This window comes from Coffea arabica, chromosome 8e (assembly GCF_036785885.1).
Source record: "Coffea arabica cultivar ET-39 chromosome 8e, Coffea Arabica ET-39 HiFi, whole genome shotgun sequence".
NCBI classification, from domain to species: Eukaryota; Viridiplantae; Streptophyta; class Magnoliopsida; order Gentianales; family Rubiaceae; genus Coffea; species Coffea arabica.
In genome coordinates this window covers 49,355,247-49,375,428 of record NC_092324.1, presented here as the reverse complement: position 1 = coordinate 49,375,428, position 20,182 = coordinate 49,355,247, and the positions used below count along the sequence as shown (strand labels likewise).

The window sequence follows — 20,182 nt, the reverse complement described above, 5'->3', positions numbered from 1 at the left end:
ACTAATTATCTTATAGGTAGAACAAGAAACTCCAATAAGAAAACAACAAAGGTTGAACCGAACACAATAAAAGAAAAATAAAGCAATAAAAGATGGAATCCTCGGAAGGTCTTCATGACTGCGCAGAACGAGGGTCTACTGCCTCCTCAGCTCCCTGAGATGTACCACTAGGCCCCTCCTCTTGATGAGGGGTAGGAGTAGGTGAGCGGTGAATCTGGAAATGATCCTCCATTGCTCGAAGGCGACGATCCTGCCTGTCTAGTCGCTCAGTCATCATCCGCTCGGTCTGGTCAATGCGCTCCATCACACGTGTCTCCATGCAGCAGATGGCATTGAGGATCTCTTGCAACTTGGATCGCGGCGGAGGCGGTGGTCGTGGAGTGGGAGGAGGAAGGGTCTGCTGTGCCTCCGTCTCTTGAGCTTGCTCTTGTTGTTCAGTGTGAGGTGGAGGCTGAGTGGAGGTCGAAGCTTCTCTTGTGTCCCGAACTAGAGCAGCTCCAAAATCCGTAGGAATGCCTAAAGCCTTGAGTATAGAGGCATTGACCTCTTCAGCAGACCGAGTCACCACTGCTCGTTCGGTTCCAAGAGGAACCTTGAGCTTCTCAAAAATGAGGGAGAGGAGCCGGGGGAACCCGAAACATGTATGACCGGCCCCCATGCGAGCTGTGGTCCTCATGTAACTGATAATGATGCTGGGCAGAGGAATTCCAGTCATATGATTACCTATACCATGCATCATTTTATCGAGGAAGTATAGGTCACTGTTGCGGAGCTCCCGTTTTCCACTCCGTTTTGGTACCACATTGAAGGCAAAAAGATAGAAAATCAGGTGGTACCTATGCTCGAAGGAATCGGCATATACGGTGAGCTTTTTCGAACTTCCTCGCTCACGGTATTGACCCTTAAGACGTGCCACAGCTTCTCCCACTTGCCATGGGTCACGAGCCTTGAACTCCTTAGTCAATTTGATATCTTCTCCTGAGTCTTTGAGTTTGGCCCACGTGGCAACTTTGTCTCGAGTGAGAGCCACTCGTTTGCCTCGGACCCAGGATTGGATCAGATTGCCACTATGGCTATGTTTGTCTTCCACATTGGCATAAAACTCTCGGATCAGGTTAGGATAGTAATGCTTGGGCAACTTCAGTATGTCCTCCCAACCAAGTCGCTTGAAGGCCGTGGAGATCTTGTAATGGTCATCCACCTCCGGCGCCAAGTGCTTCTCAACTATTATTTCTTTGTCTAAACCGGCTTCGTACCACTGCTGATTCTCAATTGATGTGAAACGTGTGGTATCGTAGTTCGGAGGTGGTTCGTCACGACTGGTAGATGCCGTCTTACGCCTAGAACGAGGTGGGGACTGAGGAGAAGGAGATTCGTCTTCAGGCGACTCCTCTTGTAAAGAGGGTGTATGTTCCTCACTCGATGAAGGTGTAGGAGTGCGAATCACTGCCCTTCGTGTGCGAGCCATGATGCCTGGATTACAAACAAGATTCAACACAAATTAGAAGCAATACAAAACATAACAAACACAATTGTCTTAATGAGTTAAGAAAATTTCGGCAGAGTTTCCCCTTGAAAAAGGGCTAAACTTCCTGCCAGCTGCACCCAAAAACAAGCACAGAACCTGGTTAAATAATTTTAGATACAGTGGTGGGCATGTATAATATGAATTTCTATCCCCATTGTCAACACATGGTTTGAACAATCCACTTTTCGATTTTGTGAATCCCATCTTTCAATTAGAAGGTCATTTAAAAGTCCAATCTCATGTTGTCAATGTTAAGCTTTCAAGTAGTTGACATATAGAAGTAAAATGACCCAAATTAAGAGTTCATGTGCATAAAGCTAAAAATTAAGAAATGTCAGCTGCACAATAATACCAAATCCACGAAGCTTAATGATAATTTCAGGTGCCTTTGAGGCTCAAATAACTCATCTTCACCTAGTTTATTATTCTAAGCAACTGATAAAACTTTTAGAGACCAGTCGGTTCAACATTGCAAATTTAATATTGTCAATATCCAATAATTATGGTTGCAGAAAACCACGTATCTTCTGATATTGGGAGAAAACCTGAGTAACTAGTGCATCCTATACAAGTAAAATTCAGGAGCCAAATGAGGAATGCTCTTTGCGAGAAACAAAAGTTTGTGACACGCCACATTATATATACTGTTTACGACTCTTTGAATTATTGCAGCACCAAGCTTAATGAGTAGTTAAACGTGATTTCCTCCGGTGTATCAAAAAATTTGTCTAGATGAGTAGTTAAACAAGACATTTATACAATTAGTAGAAAAGCATAACTCGGATCCTTTTTTATAAAGACGCGAGTAAATAAAAATTGCATAATGTAGCACAATTCTAAATAAAAATTACAACAATTATACAATTACCAAAATATTGACAAAAATTGAAAAATAATGAAAACTGGTACGTGCCTTAAATTGCAAATAAAGTTGCAAATTGTTACCTCAACTGGTTGGAATGATGGAGGAAGATGATAAAAATGGAAAAATTGAAAAATCAGCGACCCAAATTAGTCCCCAAATTGAAGAAATGGATTTGGGCCCTAATTTTTCGTTGAAGATCAAAACACCACAAATTTCTGTTTTTGATTGTAGAAAACTCAGGGTTTAAGCGCAAAAGAGGTTGAGAGATGGTTTTATGATGAAAAAACAGATGATAATTGGTCGAAATGGAAGATTGGTGAGGGTGGGGAAGGGTTTCGTTAGGAGGAATGCGAGAAAACTGGAAAAAATGACGAACCGAGGCCGCGGGTGACTGTATAATGCTAAGGATCCGAGCTCGGATCTAACTGTGTTTGTTAGATCCGAGGGCGGATTCACAATTTTCAGTATCATGATTTCGAGGATCCGAGCACGGATCCGTGTTGATCATCCCTCGGATCCGAGATGTCTCGGATCACCGCTCCCGGTAGTTCAGACGAGCCCTCGTATCCATCATAGTTTTTTGGATCCGAGGGCGGATTCACAATTTTTGGATTTTGAGTTCGAAGATCCGAGGTCGGATGTGTTTTATCACCCCGCGGATCCGAAAGGGCTCGGATCATCGCTCACGGTAGTTCAGACGAGCCCTCGGATCTATCATAGTTTTTTAGATCCGAGGTCGGATTCACAATGCAAGGGTTTTTTGTTCGACGATCCGAGGTCGGATGTGTTTTATCACCCGTCGGATCCTAAAGGGCTCGGATCATCGCTCACGGTAGTTCAGACGAGCCCTCGGATCTATCTGAGTTTTGTTGGATCCGAGGTCGGATTTGTAAAGTGAAAGCCATGGGTTCGAATGATCCGAGCGCGGATCCTTTCTGGGTTTTTTGGATCCGAGCTCGGATCGTTTCGACCCTGCATCATTTACAGAAACTGCAATTTCCACCAAACTTTTTCTCCAATTTTCACCAAATTCGGAAATACACATTTGACAACCTGTTCATCAAATCTAACCCCCCACGCAAGTGTAATATACCAAAAACACAATATCCAACCAATCAAAACACATCAAACATGTCCACATTTCAAATCAAGGCGTGAGGTTCTTTGATCTTTTTTACACATTTACACCAAAATGACACCTTTAGGTCTCGTATGCACATTGAATGAGTCCATGTGCAATTATAAACATGTTTTCACCGAAACTCACTGGAACATTCATGTGGTGGCCATTTTATATGCTCCATGAATATATATATATTCATATATATATATATATATATGTATATATATGTTTATATATATACATCTACTATCTTTTGAAAAAAATTGGACAGAATCTCCCCTTAAAAGTGGACTAAACTCCCTGCCAGCAAATCCAAAGTCATGAACATTTAATCTAAGCAATATTTCCGACAACTTGTCCAAATACAAAACATAAAACTACTCCAAGTCCCACACATTTTTCTCCCCTACACTTAGAATAATATTCATAACAGGAGCAACCAATTACAGTTTTGAACATCAATGATGTCCAAGTTTTCCATGCGTGCCACATCCTCTGGGTTTGTGTGCTCTTTGTGTGCGACGTGGCTGGGCTGGCATCACTATATCGACTTGCGTAATTTGTGACTCAAGTCTTTGATCAAGTGCTTGGGTACTTTGGCCTGCATCTGTACCTCCCACATGTTGTTCACCACTGCCATGGAGCTCGTCTGTATTGGGCGTAAACGCCTCCATAAGTACTGGGGACCTAGAATGACCAAAAGGTCCGGTAGAGGTGCCCTGGTGCTCAGTAGCCTGTGACCTTCCATCAAGTCCGGTTTGGACGGTGGGTTCTGGTGATCGAAATCTACGACGGCGTCCACCGCCATGCTGACCTCCGTGAACATTCCTAGGAGCTCTTTCAACGCGATTGGGGTCGGTTGGCTGTGGAATTTGCTGTGGCACTCGTGAAGGGCGAAATGCAAGTCGGGATGACTCCCCTACAGTTTCCAATGTCATGGATGCAAAGTCCTTCATTGCATTAAAATAATTCGCGTGCTGTTCGTCACTCTGCGTTAGAGAGGTCTCTGCCATGTAATACACCTGAGTCATAGCATCCATCTGGAGTGCAAATATGTGGATGAATAAGGAATAATAGAGTTAAATCTATATCGACAACTCCCACTGTATTTAACTAGTTGTAAGGAAAACTGACCAGATATTGTGTTCTGGCGCTATCACCCTGAAAGCCCTCCGGTAAAATGAGCTGCCTAGTAGGATTTGAAACATATACCACTGTTCGCTCGCGATACCACTGACGATACTCATCGGATGGATATGTGGGATCTTCAGCTACAACACCATCTTCCACATGTGAATGACGATCAGTCCACACCTCAACATATGCTCGATGTGCAGTTAACCAGTCTTGGTTCCCCTTGCCACGACGATCAAGAGAATGCAGTTCCTGTTGATTTTCGGTCAATCTTAGATCAGGCACGGGCTGATGATATCCGAACTGTCTCATAACTCGATTGGAAAGATGTGGCTCGACAACTTCCCAACATATGAGATACGTGACAGATGTCCAAATGCGGCGTCCTGCAGTACAATAGGGAGGCAGAGAAGCGAGAATATCGTCCGAGTATGGCTGCCATATGAACTGCAAGGCCAATAATTATTCAATGACATAACCTTCAACCAGCATATGACCCTAATTTTAATGGAAAAAAGTGCTGTGCCATATAACGGCAAAGGACCCAATCGTAAAAGCATCAAATGATGTTACTGTACCTCTCGGGCCCGTAAGCCCGTCAACTGATCTCGGAATATAGATACAACATGTCTTGCAACTCTATGCACATCAAATTGAACATTCCACCTGCAGGGAACAAATTAGAGCCGTTGTGTCTTAAAGGCGAAAATTTTGATTTTTATTAGTATTATATACATATATTTGATATACATACCGAGCTCCATATGGACCAGGATAGTGCTCTAACGGATGCACTCGATCAGGGCGAACTGTTGGTATACGTTCCCACGCCCATAGCTGTATTTAAATTGTATTTGAATATATTAATTGACCATGTAAACTCCTCTATAGTTAAATCTAGACACTTTGAACGAGACAAATGTACCTGAAGCAACATCAATGGTCCCGCAATGGACGATCTATAGGGAGATGTGGCGCTACACAATGATCGATACAAAGTTGCTAATATCGCACTACCCCAGCTATATTGCCCAACAGTTTCCAAATCTCGTAGTAATGGCATATACAACAACGGGACTTTATTACCAGATTTATCTGATAATAAATGACCGCCTAATAGCAGAAGCAGGTATATGCGGGCCCGCTGTCTACAGTGGACATCCGAAGCATCGGGTGGCAACCCTGCATCTAATACTCTAGATAAACACCCCAATTTCAGCCGTCGCCCATCAAAATCTGACATCAAGGGAGAAAAACCAAGCAACTCCTCACATAAATTCACCCACTCCTGAACACTATGAGTTGTATCTATCCCTATAACTGGAGGACCATCTATGGGTAGACCCCACAGAACCTCAACATCCTGTAAGGTAACTGTAGTCTCTCCAACGGGGAGATGAAAGGTATGAGTCTCGGGCCGCCATCGCTCCACTAAACTAGTGATCAAAGCATGATCGAGCATCATATATCCACAGTCAAGCACCCCTTCAAAGCCAGCCAATCGAATATAATGCCGAACAGTCTCTGGGATAGGTGTATGATCCCAAAAATGCCTATCACATCGTCTGACATCAAGCTGATCACCTAGAATGTGCCCGTCAAATATAGAACGTGCCCGGTGTGCAGTGCCAGCTGAGATGATATCATACACAAATGGGCCTGGATGCAGGACTGCCCCCGTAGAAATGTCGGCCATACCTCTGACAACAATAGCTGCAAATACATTATGTAACATATAAGCCTACACACATTTGAATAGAAGAATAGGAGTTTCTTCAACTAATGCAACACTTTAAATACAGAGCTGCTAAAAATAAGGTCAAAATTATGACCCGATTGAAACATTGATCAACAACATGTATCTCATAAATCATATTAATTTCATAATCCCAAAAATTACAGATATCATAGTACACTGGTTCATATCCCTAAAACGGATGACATCAAGCTCTAAAATTTGGACAATTTCTTCTATTATGGCCCGATTGATGACAATTTGTACATCTTCTTGGCTCCTCTGGGTCTCTCTCATCCATCTCATTCCGAATTCTTCTAGCTCGTACCCTTCCAGCCCGACGTGCAACATATTTACTACTATCTGCCCGCAGCTCCCAATCTGGTTGGAACCAAGTATCCGGATGTGGCAAAGGGCTAAACTTTCCTGAATACTGCACCGCCCACCGCCTATTTGTAAATTGGGGATCTACAAGTGCACCAGGATTATCACCTCGGTGCCTGCACACGGCCATCACGTGCGAACAGGGAAGTCTGTAGCACTGCCACTTACCACAAGAGCATGTTTTATCAAAATACTTTACCGTTTGTGTATTACCCCCTTTACCATCCACACGTCTACCAGTCACAATTTTGTACACCCCCGATGAGCCATCGAACTCAACAACCCTGTGGGTTCCCGCTTTCAGGTCCGAATTCTTAAACCGCCGCCATATCTTTGGAGGAAATGGATAACGGCAATGTCTAGCATCCTCTCTTCTTGTTTTAAACAACTCAACAGTCCGATGAAATGTCATATCAATACAAGCCCGGATAGGCAAATGACGAGCTCCTCTAAGTACATTATTATAACTTTCGGAAATGTTGGTTGTAAGAATACCCCAACGGTTCTCACCGTCATGTGTTAGACACCACTTCTCAGCTCCAATGTTAGACAGATAACTCCATGCATCTGGAAACATGTTCCTCAATTCTCGTTTGAATGCCCGCCACTTGCGCAATTGTCTGGCTTTTCCCATTGCCCAACATAACCTTCTAAGGTGCAAGCCTTTGAAGTGACTCATTAGGTTACTCCTAACGTGTCGTAGACAAAATCTATGAAAGGCCAAAGGTTCTTGCCAATAGTCATAATGTGTCATGGCATGGATGATACCATTATGCCGATCCGAAATGACACAAATAGGATACCGATCACGGGCCACATTGTATCTTAGTTGTTCCATGAACCAAGACCAACTACAAATAGTTTCTTCGTCGACAATGGCATAGGCTAGCGGAATAATGTGGTTGTTGGCATCTTGCGTAACTGCAACAAGTAGTTTGCCTTTATATTCGCCCCGCAGATGAGTGCCATCAACACATATAACCGGTCGACACATGTGAAATGCATCAATAGCCGGTCCAAAAGCCCAGAAGACATACTTAAATGTCTTCAGACGATCCGTACTATCAGAATGGTGCAACCACCTGATCACAGATCCCTGATTTGACTGCATAAGTGCATCAACATATTTCGGCAGTTCAGCAAAATTGGCATCCCAAGAACCAAATATAAGTTCAATAGCTTTGCGTCTGCCGTACCAAGCCTTTTTATAGGACACATCCACCTTCAAAACTTTCTTGACATGGCTTACTATATTCTTTACTTTAAACCCAGGATCATCTTCAATGCTACGAACTATGTGTCTAGCAATAACCGAAGATGTAAGACTAGCATTGCTATTACTCATCAAATCACCAACACAATTATGGTCGTTGACCCATTTGGTTATTTGCCACAGTCCATGAGTCTTTTTTTTCACTGCTCGGACACACCAGTCGCATGGAGGATACGATACGTTGGCCACAGTGGTGGTGCTCCTTTCAAATGCAGATTTACATTTGGCAACCCAAGTATTACTCTTGCTCTCAACAACCCTAAACTCCCTATTATGATTGATAGACCACATTCTAATAGCCCTGCTCAGCTGTTGTTTGCTCTCAAATCTCATATGTAGACATATGTGATTATTATCCTCACTAAATGTCACAATACGTTCCAACCCACTTTCATCAGTGAATTGGTCGTCATCATTTATATTTCCAAGGTTAGAGAAGAATTCGAATCCTCGTGGAACATACGAAAGGTTGGCAAATGCAGCAAAGGGCTGTTGGTTCCCAAGATCCTGGTGGACTACACGTCTTTCATTTTCGCCATCTGAGTCACTGTCTGACACATCTACCGACTCAGATTCTTCCACATCTTCTACATCATTTTCCAAATCATCATCTATCAATGTGTTACAATGACTTGGACCAGCAGTCGAATCGAAGCCATAAGAAGGCACATGATTCGGCGATACGTGGTCTCTAAAACTTTGAATCGAGTCAAGGCCTTCAACATATTCAACATCCGTCCTTAAGCCTGACGTGAACCGTGGCTCTACCACGTCCCTAACACAATCCCCATGTGGTCGTTGTGATACCGATGCTGTCTCTGGTACCACTGTACTAGAGTAGGATCGATACCTAGTTGGATCCATGCATGCATGGACAAGCGACATCATCGGCCCAATATTGGTAGTTGGTGGAATGAATGTGCTACTGACGAGAGGATTTTGGACTATTTCCTCCTTCTCGATATAAAGTTCAGCGATGTATGGGACAAGTTCGTTCCAGACATCATACATTATCTCCAGAGTTTCATCATCCACCACTGGAGAGACATTATAAGAAGTACGGCCACAAGGTTGGCGGAGAAATAAATTCAACTTGAACAGCCCCCTATCGACCCCCATGTATTCATAAATTCTATCCACCAGCTCATCATATCCAATTCTATGCCGTAATGAGAATGTACGGTTGGAAGTACGAGGCAAATAACAAATTGACCCATCTTCATAGTGTATTTTACCTCCCCAATAAAGAGATACTCGCAGAGGTCTTTCTATAGACATATCAAAGAAAACAATCCCTATGTTGGAAAAAATAAATTATAATTAGTAGTACAAAACTATGTAAAGTGTATTAATGTAGAAGGTCACCAATTTTTGTAAAGTTTATTAATCTAGTAATTCAATCATTTAAGTACCTATAAACTAATTAAGAATTCGTAGTTACTCAACTACTTATAATAAAAGCAACATATTATATACCACATAAGAAAGAAAGGTTAACAATTATTATTTGTAGTGAAATACAAAATAAGAATGAACAACAATAGTAGTTTATTTTTTTTTCCTATTGATACTACTAATAATTGATTAATCAATTTCTCTATTTTGTTATTATATATTTGAAAAGTTAAATTTCTTAAATGACATTGAATTCAACATTTGGGAAAAAATCTTTTACTCACATACATTTTTTTGTATAAAATAAAGCAATACGAAATTAAGAAATAAACAAATTTTGACTAATCTAGTCTACTTATTTAAACAATTGTTTAAAGAAAAAAAGGAAGAATTTAAAAAGAAAATTAACAAATATGATACATTAAAAGGGGTATATTTTTCCAAACATATCATTCAAGAGGGCAAAATGCCTATTATTATAGTTTAGGGGATAAATTGTAACTGGGTAAATAGTTTATAGGGATTTTTTGCATTTAACCCTTTATCAAACGAAAAAATTGTAATTTATTATTCCTAATAGATATATATATTTTGAAAAAATTACTTTTTATTATATATATTTTGCAATATATATATATTACACATTGTCATTACTTTTTTTAAAACAAAAATTTGATAGAATCTCCCCTTAAAAGTCTAATTACTTTATTTAATGCTCACAAGAGCTTAGCGAAGGCTTTTATTGTGAAAAATTGGAAGTTTTATGGATGAAATGGAAAATTAAGGTTTCGGTGAGAAGGGGGAAGAGTAAATCTGGAAACGGAGGAACCGAGCCCTCGGTTTCAGACATATTGCCAAAGGATCCGAGCACGGATCGGTTCTTGAAGCCCTCGGATCCCACAAGCCTCGGATCCGTCTCACCAGGAACACAGACGATCCCTCGGATCCGGCCGGGTTTACTTGGATCCGAGCTCGTATCTTATGGATCCGGGGTCGGATTTGTCTGGATTGACTTCGATCCGACCTCGGATCTTACTTCCTCTGCACTAACTGCAGAAAGTGCCATTTGCCAAACTTTTTCTCCCTTTTCCAAACTAATTGTCAGACTAACCATGGCAAGCTAATGCGACTCAAACCGAAAGAACAACAACGATTCATAAATTGCCAAAACATAACAGCCAGCTCAATTCAGCAAAACAAAAATCATGTTGTAACAACAAACAAACTGACAAACAAAAAAAAGAGATAAATTCATACCTCTTATGGCAAATTGGGAGGGAGGGGGGAGATGCACGGATTCCAGACAGCTTGGCAGGAATGGGACAGGTTGGTTTCAGCGGTTTTTTGAATTGGGTTTCAGACTGAGCTTTGTTGCCTTTTTTCTTTGTTGGTTTTTTTCTTTTCCGCAGAACAATAATGCGAGGTACATGACCTCGCATTTCTGAAATGCGAGGTACATACAACTCGCATTTGTGAAATGCGAGGTCATGTACCTCGCATTTCTGAAATGCGAGGTTACCTATTTTTTTTTTATTTTTTTTTTTACTTTCGCTGTTACAAAATTTAAGGACAGTTCGCATTTATCAAATGCGAGCTCAAGGAGCTCGCATTTGATAAATGCGAACACCCCAAAAACAGAAACCAGTACACAAAATACCCCCTTTGTAGAATTTTTTAAAAAATCATAATAATTTTAGAAATTTCTCGTACTTTTCAATCTATCAAATATGTGTAATTTTGTTACATTGAACTGAGATTGGTGGCAGATTGACATCCTTAGATCGCTATCACTCTTTCGATAGACTCTTATGCAACCGCCCTCAATTTCATTTTCATTTTCATTTTCATTTTCATTTTCATTTCGATGGGCAAGTAGGGACAGGAACAGCTTAGCATATGCGACTATGCGAGTGGAATTCAACCTGTAGCTTAAAATCAAAATGGTAAGACATAATAGAACATTTTTGCGGCCTTGGGAAAATTGCTTTCGTGTGGTAAAGTTCTTCGAAAAGTCGATTGCGGCCGAGAAAACATAATCGGGAATCACCCGCCCGTGTCCTACAAGTTACAACTTACAAGCACCAGTATGTGAACATGGGAAAAGGATGATTTTGTTTTTAGGGATAATTTCAGAAACAATCCTTTTAAGGTTTTATGAAATATCACTTAACTTTTTTGAGATTTTTAAAATTTCACTTAGCGCCCCTCAAATTGACATTTTGATAACATTGTCAACCCTTCCAACGAAAAGTAATATTAAAAAATTCATGTTTGAGGAGAGAGACTATTAGTTAGTGGGGTATCATCATAGATGAATAAACTCACTTCTTTTTCAATAAGTTCGTGATGAAAATTTCTCGAAATGAACCCTATTACTCTAAAACCCATATTTTTCTCTTTGGTTTTTTTACTATAACGTGCTTACCTTCTTAACCAAGCAGCTATAAGTCAGATAGTTTTTCACATTTAAATGAAATATCTCACAATGCCCAGATAGAGGGTTTCACCTTGTAAATGATGGCCCGCAATGGTTTAATTAGAACTTAGATGGATGCAATTGATTGGTAAACACAATTTTTATTATATCTTTGCATTTATATTTCATGTCCTAGCACACGCATTTGGTTGCATGCATTATATGGTGACATTGGCTGTTTAGAAACCCTAAAACCGGCAAGCAATCCGGGCTGCGCTTTTCACCCTTTTATTTAGCACAGAAAAGGAAAGAAACAAATCATGATGAACCAACCAATTTGACATTGCATTTAGTAGCTGTTCAATCCTTGCTCAAAATCTTTGTTTAAACGGCAATCAATCTTAGGCTGTTGCTTTTGCACATATCATTTGAGAACTAAGTGCCCCTTCGGCTTTCTAAATTAATTCTCAGGGATCAGTTGGTGCATTACGTTTCGGAAAGCACATATTCCAGTTATCTAATGCTCTGGAAAAATTGAATAAAATTTAAAGGTTGAGCGTCTTTTAATTAATCGTTTTAGATGGCAGTTCAATTCTCATTCATCCCAATATTTCTCCCATTCATTTAAGGGGGGGGGGGGGGGGGGAGAGGAAGATCATCTGCTACTCTTGTCGTCATCCGCGCTGATATTTAAGCTCCTCCTATGCATTCATATTCTTATTTTGTGTGGAATTTTGAACCATGCATACATACAAAACCAATGGCAAAAAAGTACTGTTCTTGAATCAAAGACCGATCGCTACTAAAGGAAAATGGAAGGTTGAAACTGGCCATTGCCATGTTTGTGAGAGAAACCTCCATCATCACCACTCCTCCTGCAGCATAGCTTGCAAGGTCAGCTTCTCTAGGATTCAATCATTCTCCTCCATGATCTACAAACGTTTAGGGATGTGCATATCACGTCACTTTAATTCCAAATGATATTCATGCACTTTGTTAGTTTCTTGCACACACTTAATTACCATTTTCTGTTATTTAGAAGACTAAGAAGTCCATGATCTCTTTGGTATAAGAAAATGAGGAGGCGAAGATAATGAGTTTGGTAGTCCTTAATTAATTATTTTTACGTTTTCTTCTAATACAGAGTTAAAGTTATACGTACTTCAGCAAAGCAAAAGAGACGGAGATACAATGGGATGAAAGTTGAAACAGAGAGTTGATTATAGGTACTGCAGCAAAGCAAAGTTTTTCACCCAGAGACGGACAACGGGGCATTGGGGGCAATTGCCCTCATTAAATTCACCAAAATCTGTAATTTTTGCGTAGAAGTTTATAATTTTGCCCTGATAATTAAAGAATTTTGTCTCTACCATCTTTAATAAGATATTTATTTGATGTTATTCCTTGTTTGTCACTTTTTCTATGTCAAATTAACACACTAACCAATGAAAAATAAACCATTCACCTCTATTATTTGGATCAAAAACCAATCAATAAAAACTTAACTTCACCTCTATTTCTCCTTCTTTGACAATGTGCTCTCAATATATAACTTCATTTGAAAAGTTTTCATAACTTTTTTCCCACACATTGAAACTTCTAAATTTTGCTAGTTCTTTCTTCATTTCACTACTACAAGTAGAGAAAATTTAGGGTAAACTACTTAGGGAGCCTTTAAACTATTGTAATTATCGATTTTTGATCTGTCATTCATTTTAAATCTTAAATTGGTCCCTCAACAATAAAAAGTGTCAAAGTTTGACCTTTCAATTTATTTATGTTGTTAGATCCATCAAATTCTGCATTTAGATCTATCAAATGTAATAGTAGTGATAGATCCAAATTTGACACATTTTTTATTGTTTACGTACCAATTTAAGAATCATTATAGATATGCAGTCAAAAGTTGACAATGAAATAATTTAGGGGCTCTTTAAGTAGTTTATCCCTATATGACGAGTTTGATGGGAGAACTAGAAAAAATCTTATTAGGGGTTTGAGTTTTGGAACTATTGGGAAAAAAAACTTTATTTGGGATTGAGAGAAGAAGTAGAGAAGCTCAAAAGGAATTGATTATTAAGAAATATTAGTTATTGTTTCCCAATTAATACTCAAAGTCTCCAAGTATTCTTTGTATATGTTTTAGTTATTTTACTTGGTTATGTCGTCAATAAAATTGCATGAACTATTGTTTTCTATCTATAAGTATTTGACTATGTTGTCGTTCTTCTATGGTGATTTCTAGGAAGAAATTTTTAAAATCATTCATAGTTCATAGTTTATACCTATATTCATGGTTTATGTGGCGAAATTACATTCTTTTCATAGTTCATTTGGCAAAGATACACACACATACATACAATATATATATATATAGTAGTTATATTGTTAGTTAAACATATAAAATTTGATATTTTTGTGATTAGCATAATTTAGGAAAGTGATATCTATACTCCCAAATTAATCTCTCAAACTCCTTGGTGACAACTAAATCAATGAGTAGATTGAAGTGTGAAAGGCAAATTTGGAATTGTGAATCTCACTTCTCATGATTTAACATGTTAAGTTTTCCCCCACATAATTGTAAATTTTGAGGAGATAAAGGTAACTTACCTAGAATTTCGTTTTACAAAATTGATAATTTTGTCTGTCTGCCTTGTTGGGAAATTTTCTTGTACGATGTGTACTGTTATTGAGGAATTCAAAATTACAAAACTTGTATGTAACCATACGCGGGCGGAAAATTATTGTACAGCTCAATCATGTCTTCTCTTGAGTGCACATTTAATTTCTATCTGTAGGAATGGATTGATCAGAAGTCGAAATATGTCAAGAGCTATTTTGTCTTGAACTTGTAGATAATGCAGTTAATATCAATTTTACAACAACTCCCACTTTTTTTTTTTTTTTTTTGTCAACTGCGGGTATCCTGGTCAATTGACCAGACTAATCCCCTCAGGCTGGAATAGTCCGTCCCAAAGATTTCAACGCAGTCGAACACGGGACGTTGCTCCTGAAGAGGAGACTACTGGACCGATCGCACTAACCCCCGGGGCGACAACTCCCACTTAGCCTCTAGGACTTCAGAGTTTAGACACAAAACCTGATGTATGTATTCCAAGTCGGACCCTCATATTTCTTCAAACAACATAAAATGTTATCATAATGCATGGTATATAAGATATGCTAATTTCTGACTGTGTTATCTTCGACACTTGACAAATCCAGGTTGAGCGCATGAAAAAATCCGAAGCAGAGGTTGAAGGTGACAAGAAAACCCGAGAGAAGAATTCAGAACCATGTAAAAAAAAAAAAAAAAAAGAATTCAGAACCATGTATTCAGCTGCTTTCCTTGAGAAGTCTGTCTGCAAGTAAATGCAAGTCCCTAGCTTGCACTGCTACCTCTGACAATGTTGATGAGAAACACACAGATGATGTGGCCTCAAGGCTTGGGCGCCCTCATTATCTTCGTCGCTTGGACCAGAAATGAACTTTCGCGTCAGCCGGCGAAAGGGTATACTTCAACTGCCTACCTTTTTTTTTCCTTTTGGGGTTGTGTTGCGAGTAAACTACAGCGTTTCTACTTCTTTAGACGGCATCGTAAATTTGGTACATATTGCTTGTATAAAGATTCAAAGCAGAAGACCAGAACCTCAGAGTGAATGTCGATGATTTGACAAAATAGAGAGTTTTAATGGACTACCTGAATCTTGGAGTCGCGTGGAGGCACCAGTGGTCTAGTGGTAGAATAGTACCCTGCCACGGTACAGACCCGGGTTCGATTCCCGGCTGGTGCACACTTTTTTGTACAATTAAGCCCAGTTACCAAAAGCAGTGTTCTTTTTTTTTTTTTTTTTGGTCATTCATCGTTTATGTACTTTAAGCAGTATTCTTTTTTGTACAATTAAGCCCAGTTACCAAATGCAGTATTCTTTTTTTTTTTTTTTTTTGGTCATTCATCGTTTATGTACTTTACTCCCATCAAAAGCAATATTCTGTGGACAATATCTTGTTCTCTGGTACGAATACAAGCAATAGTAGATGGCTTTTCCTTCCTTTAATTGAAGCTGATCTTTTTGTACTTTTTAACTGATACTGTTCTTTACAATATACCCCATTTAGCTAATGAGTTTAAGATGAAAAAATAAATAAAAGTTCAAGGTATTATTCTCATTAGCTGGAAAAAAAAAAGTAACATCGAGTCCTCTTATTCAACTTATTGGGTTGCAAGTGTTACGTTCATGAGAATTACTGACTCGTGAGACTGTGTTGCCACTATTCACCAGTCTCTATGATTTTGAGAAAATCAAGGATTAAACAATAAACAAACCCCATCAACAAATCAACCAATTAGAAGGGTGATTTGGATATCTAGCTACTAGGAACTTTTGAAAAGTACTGTGAAAAATCAGCTTCTGCCTGTCTGACCAAGTGTTCATCTTCCCACTGGTCTCTGTATGTCTCAGGCTGAGACCTCTTTCTCATGGAAGTTTCAACATACATCTGCTTTCTCCATTCTTCAGTCGGCAGACAACCACACTGAGCAGCCAACCAATCGTCATATTCGAACTGGCGATATAAAACAACGCATCAGTTGAGTTGGGCAGAAATTAAAAACTCTAGCCTAGGTTCATGGAAAAGCAAGTGCAAAAAGGGTCACACTGGTGAAAGATGACAATGAAGAGCTGCAGCAAAATCAAATCAGAAGCAGAATATCCTAGACAATGACATCAATTTGAGAAGGAGGCGAGAATTTTCTACCTGATAACCAGCTATGTTATGAGTATACCGCTTTGGAGTGCCAGATGCTTCCATTGATGAGTAGAAAGCTTGAATATCAGCCATCATCTCCTTGGGAGAAGGAAGTGAAAGCCGACCAGACAAAGTACCAGCTATCCACTTGCTCTGAAATTCAAACAAGGGGAAAGGTACAACCTAGCAGTCAAAGGGAAAAAAGATTGCTTTTATCAATTAAATGGATTATCAACCAGAACAGTTCATCAACTCAGAACATGGAATATCTGCAAAAGACCTTCCACGGCAACCCAACGAATGAAAGCCATGGCGCTAAAGCTGGAGGAAAAATATGCTTGTAAAGTGGCCCCACACGGTTGTCATCCACAGTTACAATGCCATCAGTTTCAAGGAACGGAAAGTGATATTTGTACCTTAAAGAACATGAATAATGAGTTATTACAAATCTTCAACTAGAATATCTTAGTTCTGTATTTAAATAAATAGTACAAGCAATAGTTTCTAATAGTTGCAAGCAAAATCAAGGTAATACCCGGTGCAGTGCAGGATGATATCAGCATAGACTACACTACCCTCTTGGAAAGCAACTGAACCATCTCCCTGTGTGCTTTCTATCTGTGATTGTCAGTTACATTCAGCACTCCAATTCTAAAACGTTTAGCACCTGATTGTTAAAAACCCTGTGCTGGATATCTTACAGTTACAGGATCAGCAATTTTACCATAGAATGATGGTATATATTATCATAGCCAGCCAACTTTCCGATGATGCCATTTTGGACTGATCTCGATGCTATATGAACCTCTTTAGAAACTTTAGCAATCTCTCTGGAGATATCATCAGCACTAGCTGCACTCCCTATCAACACCACCACCTGTCAGAGCATGTTGAATTGGGATCCGGTTCATAAAAAGAGAACAAATAGTGTTAAAAAAAAAATCATCTTGCCATTGAGTCATATTTTATTCTAAATGCTCCCCTTCCAATGCCACAGATTAAGCTTCTAATTATAATAAAACATCTTACTGCACCATAGCCAACTTCTTATGTACAAAGTGAAGCCAAAAATTTATTCTTTGCCCTTCTATCACAGACCAATGCATTCTCGCCCATCAACTAATTAGTCACTTGCAAGAATATGCACCTCTGTGCTAAACAAACTATGAAAGCAAATTTTATGCTACCGCTTAGATTGCAACCCAGACAAATCCATTGTCATTGCAGAACGATAGAGGAGTCAACTTCTGATGATATAAAGGCTTTCAGAAAAGAGAAGCACTAAATGTTTGCCAGCTTTAAGTCATGCCATATAAATATAACACCTGTTCAAAGAGCTAGCTGTCCTCTAATGAACCAATTGGAAGGTGAAAAGCTCCAGATAATGAATCTTGGCATAAGTAAATCGAGAATAAGAAACACTAGTAAATAATGCTCAGTAAACATTATTAAAGACATTTAAAATCATTTCTTTAACTTAAAGCACACAACTCCAAGAAAATCTCACAGGGAACAATAAAAAATGTAAAAACAAAACGAACTTAAACCATTAAGCATGCTATGCAGCTCTGAGAGATTGATAATGAGATTTAAATGTAGGGAGGACAAAAGGAAAACAAGGGGCACCTGCCACATACTTGATCTCTGAAAGGTTCAGGATCACGATAGTTGTGGCTATGGATTTGCTTCCCCGGCCATCCTTCAACCCCTGCAATTTAGCAGAACAAGTCTCAAATTTATATTTGTATAATATGGATAACCAGAATCAGGCATAAGTTTTGCAGAATGACATAATAGGTTATTCAAACATTGGAAGCCCATAAAATGGTAGGAATCTAACAATCAGAACAACACAATGGAAGTTACAGAATTGGAGAACAGCAACGTAAGCAATTTAATTTGCAATTGTAACAAAGAAGGATTACCGAATAAAACAACCTCAAACCTTGCGGTTCACAACCAAACGAGACCTCTGTCATAATGCTCAAGGATCAAAATCATTGTCTGATAACATGTAATTTACTAAATCATCTGACATATTCTTTTCATAATTCCTGTCCTGGACAAGTAAATTATCTGACATATTCTTTTCATAATTCCTGTCCTGGACAAACCACCAAAGAAACTAGCATCCTCAATGTCATGAACCAAGAAAACAATTACAAACTGTTTTAAAACATAAGCAACCTTCAAAGTTTTATACTCCTATGCCAAGCTCAGTTTCTCCACCAATAACGGCTAGCTCAAACAAAAAGTTAATAACTGAAAATCTAACTCTAGTTTTCCCTGGAAAACTGAAATTCAACCAATCTCACGAGATACAAGATTGGCATCCTAAAGTTTGTCTTTTTTTTTTTTTTTGGAACACCTTTTACAAGTCTACAGCATTAAAAACCAATCTTGAGCCAGCAATCTTAATACCCCAGTTTTTCAACAAGCTCAACTCATTAAAGTTTGGTTCTTCATACAAATACAAAATGAAATTCCATACACCTTTATCATAATACCCAAAAAATAAAAAACTCCCGACAGATGAAACCCACTAGATTATTCCTTCCAACCCAATTCTCTATCGTTGATTGAGTCATATAACTTCCTTTTTGCATATTCCATAGTTCAGTCAACCAAATCAGAGCATCGTATAATAGTACTATAATCATAACATTCAACCTTACAAGTAATTTTTTTTCTATTTTGAGGTGGTACCTGGGATTTCTGCAGGTCGGGGTTCTGTATAATGCCCATTACAAACTACCACAGCATCATAAACCTCATCCAACTTTTCTTGATTCCTATCATTATATGCATTTCCCTCCCTTTTTCTTGACGTCACTTTCCATTTACCATTTTCCATCAATCCCACATGCCATACCTCAGTTCCGAACCTCACCAGCCCACACAATTTAAAATCAACTGCAAAGTCCTTCAAATACTCCCATACCTCTCTATGCCCCGGGAACCTTCTCGGGTCCCGGTGACTTCCCCTTTTGTACAAAAACGGGTATGACCGAAAACCCATTACTTCTCTAGGCAAGTTGGTCCGGAGAGAAGCGTAGAGGCTCGAGTGGATCAGGTTTCTGGTCGGGTCAACTCCGAGAGAGTCGGATTCGGTCGCTGGATTATAGACCCATATGCCTCCCACTTGGTTTTCTCTCTCAAAAACCACCACTTTGTGACCCTCCTGTCGGAGCTCATGTGCAGCGATGAGCCCAGCAGCGCCGGCCCCGATGACGGCGACGTTTTTGGAGGCAATTGGATACATGGTTGGCGGGTTAGAAAACCGGACAGTCGGGACTGGGGCTGGAACAATCATGTGGCGTCGTTAACTCGTTATACGTGACTGTCTGTTGACGAAAAAGCCGAGAATGTGAAAATCTCTGTATTTATCTTTTATTCTTTCTTTTTTTTTTGGTTTCTTGTATTTTTTTTTTATTTTTTTTGTTGTTTTATTGTACTTTCAAAATATGCAAATTCGAGGAGGAATTGCAAAACATGGTGAGGGGCCTCTACAAATGCAACTGTAATTGTAAATTATCATTGATTATGTGGATCGAGTATGGTTCGCAATTAATGGATA

At 39.3% G+C, this 20,182-nt stretch overlaps 2 protein-coding genes and 1 non-coding gene across 6 annotated transcripts; 1 reads left to right on the top strand and 2 right to left on the bottom strand.

Annotated features, from left to right (window-relative positions):
- Positions 1 to 3,789: 3,789 nt before the first annotated feature.
- Positions 3,790 to 10,895, bottom strand: LOC140012519 (serine/threonine-protein phosphatase 7 long form homolog). Of its 2 annotated transcripts, XM_072060637.1 has the most exons (6): positions 10,695 to 10,895; positions 5,576 to 6,363; positions 5,405 to 5,487; positions 5,229 to 5,316; positions 4,651 to 5,097; positions 3,790 to 4,556 (listed from the first exon to the last, which is right to left on the bottom strand). In XM_072060637.1, the coding sequence occupies exons 2-6, from the start codon at positions 6,344 to 6,346 to the stop codon at positions 3,975 to 3,977; spliced, it is 1,971 nt and encodes a 656-aa protein (XP_071916738.1). In that variant the 5' UTR covers positions 6,347 to 6,363; positions 10,695 to 10,895; the 3' UTR covers positions 3,790 to 3,974. The 2 variants fall into 2 exon arrangements, with proteins under 2 accessions (XP_071916738.1, XP_071916737.1); XM_072060636.1 differs by lacking the exons at positions 3,790 to 4,556; positions 4,651 to 5,097; positions 5,229 to 5,316; positions 5,405 to 5,487; positions 5,576 to 6,363 and adding an exon at positions 6,421 to 9,337.
- A 4,684-nt stretch (positions 10,896 to 15,579) lies between these two features.
- TRNAG-GCC (transfer RNA glycine (anticodon GCC)) lies at positions 15,580 to 15,650 on the top strand. The gene has a single exon. It is a non-coding gene; the product is annotated as a tRNA-Gly (tRNA).
- A 381-nt stretch (positions 15,651 to 16,031) lies between these two features.
- On the bottom strand, positions 16,032 to 19,975 carry LOC113704372 (flavin-containing monooxygenase FMO GS-OX-like 4). Of its 3 annotated transcripts, none has more exons than XM_027226243.2 (7): positions 19,312 to 19,975; positions 18,243 to 18,313; positions 17,330 to 17,482; positions 17,141 to 17,223; positions 16,886 to 17,021; positions 16,615 to 16,788; positions 16,032 to 16,422 (listed from the first exon to the last, which is right to left on the bottom strand). In XM_027226243.2, exons 1-7 carry the CDS (start codon positions 19,916 to 19,918, stop codon positions 16,225 to 16,227), a joined length of 1,422 nt encoding a protein of 473 aa, XP_027082044.1. In that variant the 5' UTR covers positions 19,919 to 19,975; the 3' UTR covers positions 16,032 to 16,224. The 3 variants fall into 3 exon arrangements, with proteins under 3 accessions (XP_027082044.1, XP_027082045.1, XP_071917804.1); XM_027226244.2 differs by having other exon boundaries at positions 16,615 to 16,758; XM_072061703.1 differs by lacking the exon at positions 16,032 to 16,422 and having other exon boundaries at positions 16,652 to 16,758; positions 16,842 to 17,021.
- Between the last annotated feature and the right edge of the window lie 207 nt (positions 19,976 to 20,182).